The sequence below is a fragment of the Artemia sp. Qi Xiang Cuo genome, chromosome 10 (assembly GCF_049724085.1).
Source record: "Artemia sp. Qi Xiang Cuo chromosome 10, ASM4972408v1, whole genome shotgun sequence".
Lineage (NCBI taxonomy): Eukaryota > Metazoa > Arthropoda > Branchiopoda > Anostraca > Artemiidae > Artemia > Artemia sp. Qi Xiang Cuo.
In genome coordinates, this window is record NC_142803.1 from 26456205 (window position 1) to 26464134 (window position 7930).

At 36.0% G+C, this 7930-nt stretch overlaps 1 protein-coding gene across 1 annotated transcript in view; it reads right to left on the bottom strand.

The window, feature by feature from the left end:
• LOC148947622 (protein CNPPD1-like) overlaps positions 1–3058 on the bottom strand; it is a 52141-nt gene extending 49083 nt beyond the window's left edge. Inside the window, exon 1 of the mRNA XM_089095323.1 lies at positions 2929–3058. Within this exon, the coding sequence (XP_088951449.1) occupies positions 2929–2988 (60 nt within the window). The 5' untranslated portion in view covers positions 2989–3058. The remainder of the gene's footprint in view (positions 1–2928) is intronic.
• Positions 3059–7930: the final 4872 nt, after the last annotated feature.

Below are 7930 nucleotides of genomic sequence, written 5' to 3' on the forward strand. Positions count from 1 at the left end.
GATATTTGTAGCGCTCTATTAGTTCCTTATAAATTATTAAGAAGCTTCTTAAGAAGAATTTTGACACATTTTAGTTTTGGGGAGGGGGGATTTCAAAAACATCTTCCCATGACATAACTTGCCTTATAAATTTAATTCTGAGATTTGTAGCCCTCTATCAATTAATGCTTTAGAAATATTTAAAAAAATTCTAAAGTAGAATTTTAGAAAGTTTTGAGTTTGGGGGGAAGGTGGATTTTAAAAACCTCTTCCCATGATATAATGTGTCCTCTAAAGTTGATTCTGATGTTTGTAGTGCTCTATGCCTTAGTGCTTTAGAGATATTTAAAAAGCTTCTAAAGTAGATTTTTGGAAAATTTTGAGATTGGGGCAAAGGGGGATTTCAAAAACATCTTCCCATGACATAAATCGTCCTCTAAAGTTGATTCTGATGTTTGTAGCACTCTATGTCTTAGCACTTTACAAATATTTAAAAAAAGCTTCTAAAGTAGACTTTTGGAAAATTTTGAGTTTTCAGGGAAGGGGGATTTCAAGAACACCTTCCCATAACATAATTTGTCCTCTAAAGTTGATTCTGATGTTTGTAGCACTCTATGTCTTAGCGCTTTAGAAATATTTAAAAAAGCTTCTAAAGTAAAATTTTGGAAAATTTTGAGTTTGGGGGAAAGGGGGATTTCAAAAACATCTTCCCATGACATAAATTGTCCTCTAAAGTTGATTCTGATGTATGTAGCGCTCTGTGCCATAGCACTTTAGAAACATTTATAAAAGCTTCTAAAGTAGAATTTTGGAAAATTTTGAGTTTTGGGGGAAGGGGGATTTCAAGAACATCTTCCCATAACATAATTTGTCCTCTAAAGTTGATTCTGATGTTTGTAGCACTCTATGTCTTAGTGCTTTAGAAATATTTAAAAAAGCTTCTAAAGTAGAATTTTGGAAAATTTTGAGTTTGGGGTGAAGGGAAATTTAAAAAAGAGTTTGAGTTTGGGTGGAAGGGGGTATTATTGTAGAATAAGTTTGGCCTCTAAAGTTGATTCTGATGCTTTTAGTGCACTATCTATTAGTGCTTTGGAAATATTTAAAAAGCTTCTAGAGTATAATTTTAGAAAATTTTGAGTTTGGGGGAAGGGGGATTTCAAAAAAATCTCCCCATGACATAACTTGTCCTCTAAAGTCAATTCTGATGTTTGTAGCGCTCTATGTCTTAGTGCTTTAGAAATATTTTAAAGAAGCCTCTAAAGTAGAATTTTGGAAAATTTTGAGTAAGGGGCAAAGGGGGATTTCAAAAACATCTTCCCAGGACATAAATTGTCCTCTAAAATTGATTCTTATGTGTGTAGTGCTCTATGTCTTAGTGCTTTAGAAATATTTAAAAAAGTTTCTAAAGTAAAATTTTGAGTTTGGGAGGAAGGGGGATTTCAACAGCATCTTCCCCTAATATAATTTGTCCTCTGAAGTCAATTCCAATATTTGTAGCACTCTATCTATTAGTGCTATAGAAATATTTAAAAAGCTTCTAAAGTAGAATTTTAGAAAATTTTGAGTTTGGGGGGAAGGAGGATTTTAAAAACCTCTTCCCTTCATGAGCACATCGACCTATAAAAATAAAAACATCTTCTCATAACATAATTTGTCCTTTAAAAACAATTTGGATTTTTTTACTGGTCTATCTCTTGTCAAATCCTGGTAAATATCTACCAAATCATATTACTGAGTTAGGACTAAAGTGAATACACCATTTGATGCCTTTTTTTTATGCTGATAACAAATATAATAATCATTTCTATCGGAAATGAATTTCAGCCCCCCCCCCCTATATATGCCAATTCAGGCTTAGGTTTGGTTGGGTTAGGTCTATATAGGGGGGGGGGCTGAAATTCATTTCCAATAGAAATGGTTATTATATTTGTAATCAGCATAAAAAAGGCATCAAATGGTGTATTCACTTTATTCCTAACTCAATACTATGATTTGGTAGATATTTACCATAATCCTTTCCCTAATTAATAAAGTTTAAATGGCTTATCAACACAGAGCTCTCTTCTACCCCATGGCACCTGCATGCTACTATTATAGGGGTTATGATAAGCAAAGTTGTGACATCACAAACAGGTTCAATAAGCAATGTCAGCTAGATAGTAAATAAGTTAAATAGATTGTTAAATGAAAATAGGATTTCAGAATATATTTTAATTAACAAGGTTAAAAGCTGAAGTTGTGTATAAAAAAAGGGCATTGAGTGGTATATTCCATTTAGTTGTAACAGAATAATACAATTTGGTAAATATTTACCCATTTATCTTCACTTCTTTCCTTGTCTTTCCAGTTCTTCTAAGAAATTCATTAATTTCTTACAGCCTATATATTCACAGAATATATACCCCACCCCCCTAATGTGCAAATATATACCTAGAATTGCATCCTCAATCTAAATATAACATCCATTTGCATCACCAATGAACTTTATTTCCATATTAGTCATATGGTGGATGTCCGTAATCGGTAAAGTTCTACAAAATCATATTATTGAGTTAGGACTAAAGCGAATACACCATTCAATGCCTTTTTTATGCTGATTACGAATATAATAAGCATTTCTATCAGAAATGAATGTCAGCCCCCCCCCCCCTGTATAGGCCAATTCAGGGTTAGGTATAGCCTATATAGTGGGGGGGGGGGCTGAAATTCATTTCCGATAGAAATGCTTATTATATTCGTAATCAGCATAAAAAAAGGCATCAAATAGTGTATTCACTTTATTCCTAACTCAATAATATGATTTCGTAGAACTTTACCCCGTAATCAAGGCTCTGAGTTCATTCAGCTTCCTTAACTAGCCTATTCAAGATAGAGAAAAGCCCAACATCCAGAAATTAAAGAAGTTTTGAATTGGCTGTAGGCTAGAAAGTATCTAAAAGAACATCATACAGGTTCTGAAATGATCCCTGATGTAGCATCTCGGACCAAGGCCCAGTTGAACAGCCACATTTTTCTTTTATCTTTCTTTTCTGTTCTTGACAGATTGTTTACTTATCGTAAACAACATTGCCAAATAAAGCAATAAGATTTATGTCTTCACGAATAGATGCCTACTCAAATTCTCGAATGCCCTTACTCTGAAAGCTACCTATACGGCAAAAAGGGATTATAGCAGGGTTGCCACCATATGCATCAAATTTCGTGATTTTTCACCTTCTAGGGAATTTCCTTTAATTTGATAATTTTTGGTGATTTTTTTCTTTGACTTCGCGATTTTCTACAAAAGTGGTCGGAATTCCATGTATGGTGTTCGGTGGTACAAAGGATTGGGCATTATTTTTGGCTTATATTTGTCTGATTGGTTTTTTTACCTTAAATTCTTTATTGCTTATCTAAATGTATTATCTTTTTCACTTTTCTTTCCCAAATACCATATTATTATGTTTTCTCTGACTTATAATACACTATGTGGTAGTTCTGGTCCCCATCTACTAGTTTTATTTCATTCAGGAGCTTTAAAGTAAACTTATTTTCAAAATCATATGCCGCATATTTAATCACAACTAGAAAAGAATAGTGTTGCCAATACTATTCCGAACTGCAAACTTCGTTGGTGAGTCTGGGGTGAGGAGACCATTGCCTCTTAGCTAAAAGTCTGAAAATGCCTGAGGAAAAAACTGAGGAAAAGAGTGTCCTGCTCAAAGGTATAATTTCCAGAACTTTCAACTACGTTGAAGAAAATACTTGTCTCAAAATTTTAATTGGATGTGTTTGGGAAAATGGTAAGCGTGAGAGGGGGGTTAGTTAATCTCCAATCACTTCCGACTATTAAAAAGGGCAATACCCCTTTCAATTTCCAATCAAATGAGCTTGTTTGAAGTTTCTACGACAACACTTTCTATAAAAACTTTATATGCCCCCAGGACATAACTTAAAACCCTTGCCCGGAGAGCTCTGAGGGGGTTATCATCCTCAAAGACCTAATTTCAAGAACTTTTAACTACGTTGAACAAAACGAATATCTCATAATTTTGATTGCATGTGTTTAGAGAAACGGTGGGCATGAGAGAGGGGTTAACTACCCTAAAATTACTTTCAACTATTAAAAAGGGCACTAGCCCTTTCAATTTTCAATCGAGTGAGCCCTTTTTGTAGTTTTACGAAAACGATTTCTATAAACACGTTATATGTCCCCAGGGCATAACTTACAACCCTTGCCCTGAGGGCTGTAGGGGGAATTTCATCCTCAAAGACCCAATTTCCGGACCTTTCAACTACGTTGAACAAAATTTCTATATCAAAATTCTGATTGGATGTGTTTGGGAAAATAGGGGGCAAGAGAGGGGGGTTAGTTGCCCTCCAATAATTTTCGACTATTAAAAAGTCCACTAGCCCTCTGAATTCCAATCGAAGGAGCCCTTTTTGAAGTTTCTACTAAAAAACTTTCTATGAAAACCTCATATGCTCCCAGGGCATAACTTACAACCCCTACCCTGAGGGGTTTGGGGGTTTGTCATCCTCAAAGACCTAATTTCTAGAACTTTCAACTACTTTGAAAAAATGGCTATTTCAAAATTTTGATTGTATGTGTTTGGGGAAATGGTGGGCGTTAGACGGAGGTTAGTTGCCATCCAATTATTTTCGACTATTAAGCAGGGAACTAGCTATTTCAGTTTCCAGTCGAATGAGCCCTTTTTGAAGTTTCTACGACAACACTTCTTATAAAAACTTTATGTGCCCCCAGGGTATAACTTACAACCCTTGCCTTTGAGGGCTGTGGGGGGAGGGGGTGTCATTCTTAAAGACCTAACTTCCAAAACTTTCAACTACGTTGAACAAAATAGCTATCTAAAAATATTGATTGGATGGGTTTGGGGAAAAGGTGGGCGTGAGAGGGGGGTGAGCTGCCCTCCAATCCCTTTCGACTATTAAAAAGAGCACTAGCCTTTTGAATTTTCAATCGAATTTGCTTTTTTAAAGTTTCTACGACAAAACTTTCAATAAGAACCTTATATACCCCCAGGCCATAACTTATAACCCTTGCCCGGAGGGCTCTGAGTGTGTTATCATCCTCAAAAACCTAATTTCCATAATTTTCAACTATGTTGAACAAAATGGCCATCTCAAAATTTTGATTGAATGTGTTTGGATAAATGGTGGGCGTGAAAGGCGGTTAGTCACCCTCCAATCAATTTTGACTATTAAAAAGGGCACTAGCCATTTCAATATCCAATTGAATGAGCCCTTTTTGAAGTTTCTACGACAACGCTTTCTATGAAAACCTTTGAATGTTGAACAAAATGGCAATCTCTAAATTTTGATTGGATGTGTTTGGACAAATGGAGGGTGTGAGAGGGGGGTTAGTTGCCCTCCAATCACTTTCGACTATTAAAAAGGGCACTAGCCCTTTGAATTTCCAATCGAATGTACTTTTTTCTAGTTTTTACGACAAAACATTCAATAAAAACCTTATATGCCCCCAGGGTCTACCTTTTAACCCTTGCCCTGAGGGCTCTGAGGGGGTTAACATCCTCAAACACTTAATTTCCATAACTCTCAACTACGTTGAACAAAGTGGCAATCTCAAAACTTTGATTGAATGTGTTTGGATAAATGGAGGGCGTGAAAGGGGCTTAGTCACCCTCCATTCAATTTCGACTATTAAAAAGGGCACTAGCCATTTCAATATCCAATTAAATGAGCCCTTTTTGAAGTTTCTACGAGAACGATTTCTATAATACCCTTTTATGCCCCCAGGGCATAACTTATAACCCTTGCCCTGAGGGCTGTGGGGGGTGGGGGGGTTTGTTATCCTCAAAGACCTAATTTTCAGAACTTTCAACTACGTTGAAAAATATGGCTATCTCAAAATTGTTATTGGATGTGTTTCGGGAAAAGGTGGGCGTGAGAAGGGGTTAGTTGCCATCCAATCACTTTCGACTAGTAAAAAGGGAACTAGCCCTTTGGATTTCCAATCAAATGAGCCCTTTATAAAGCTTCTACCACAAAGCTTTCTATGAAAGCCTTATATACCCCCAGGCAATAACTTACAACCCTTGCCTTGAGGGCTGTGGGGGAGTGTCCTCCTCGAAAACATAATTTCTATCTGGAAATCAACTACCTTGAACAAAATGGCTATCTCAAAATTTTGATTAGAAGTGTTTGGGGGAATGGTGGGCGTGAAAGGGGTGCTAGTTGCCTTCCGATCACTTTCGACTATTAAAAAAGGCACTAGCCATCCCAATTTCTAAGTGAATGAGCCCTTTTTGTGCACCAGCAGTAGAATACCATATATTTAAAATATAAGATTCTTTCCTTCTAAAGATGATTCGGGCAGAAATTAAACGTCCCCTCATTGAGTTCAAATACCGCTTCCAAGAGTCTAAATTCATAATCAGCAAAAAGAGAAATTGCATTTCTAGCTTCAGTCAGACAACGGCGCTAGTCGTTCGAATTTCGCTAAGATAATTGTAGCAAAAAAATGCAATGCACAACATTTCTAAGGAAGTTTAAAAGGCAAAAAAACTGTGTGAACTCCTGAATCATCTGAAAAATCTCAAAGAGATTATTGGACGAGGATTTGCGTCCTTGGGTCACTTGGTCCAATGGCAGGCAGTCCCTACAGCGCAGGACGAAAGAACTGCGTTTGGGAGTGGGGTAAATGTGTTTTTTAATTTTAATGTTAAGTTAGATCTAAAAACGGTTCGTACCGCAAATAATCTCGGTCACCATTATTGTCATTGAAGTGACCCGTTGCTGTACAACTAAGCATGTAAGTTTAATAAATCTATTGTCTTTTTATATGTGTTTGTTTCTCTTATATGTCTGAGTCTAGTCCGATAATAGGTAATTAGTTCGCCGGTCTCCAAGGTAAACGCTCCCAAAGGAATCTGATCTCCAGATAGCCCGAGAAGAAGAGGCCAGGCTTTTTCATTCTTACAAGCACCAAAAGTTGTCATCGCCACAGCTTAGAAAGAGTTTCTAACCCCTGCTAGCCTATAAGAATTCGTATCTCTTAAGCAAGATCTAATTGCACCGCGGAAACAAAGCTCTGAGACGTCAAAATTTATAGTTTAATAATCCTTAATTACTAGTAAAAACTTACATAACAAATGGCGCGTGTCGGAAATTGGAGGAAAACTGCGAACTAGTTAGGCTATTTAAACTTTGTAATTCAAATTTAATTTTTGGAAAGATACAGACATATAAGAAAATTGATTAGGCCTATAACCGCTAGGCTACGATAGGAAACCCCTTATATCTCATAGGAGATAATAGCCTACCCCAAAATAGGTTAAGTAAAATTTTAATTTGATATAAACGCAAAAAAAACAAAAAAATGGACGATCTAAATGAATTACTAACAATGCAAAAGTTAGTCGCAAAAAATATAGAGATTGCAAAATCTATCCCGGAATACAATAGTCAATCAGATATTGAAGAATTCAATATCCAATTGACCCAGTTTGTACAATTAACAAAAACAGACGTTGGAGCGTTAAAAGACATGCTCCTACTACGATTAAGAGGCCAGGCCGTAACCTTTCTAAAACAGGTCGAGAATACCATAGGCAATAGCGCCAACTTGCCAATAAATACAGTTGATGACTTATTAAAAGCATTCAAAGAGAGATTTATAGAAACCAGTTCAATAAATAAATTAAAACTTGGAGTAGTGAACTTTGATTTTTCACAAAATATAAGGGAAAATCTGGATAATATTCGCATTTCTTTAGAAGCAAAATATTGAAGTGGTTCGGGGCAACTGTATGAAAAAATCATAGTAAATTCCTTTTTTAAAGGGCTACCCCCAAAACTATATAGATTAGTAATATCCAAAAATATTCAGACATTGGATCTTGCAGTCCAAGAAATAGAGCGACTAATTGAAGTTGATAAAATGGTTGCTAATCATAGTAATGCAAAAATAAGCATCCTAGGCGACTCAAAC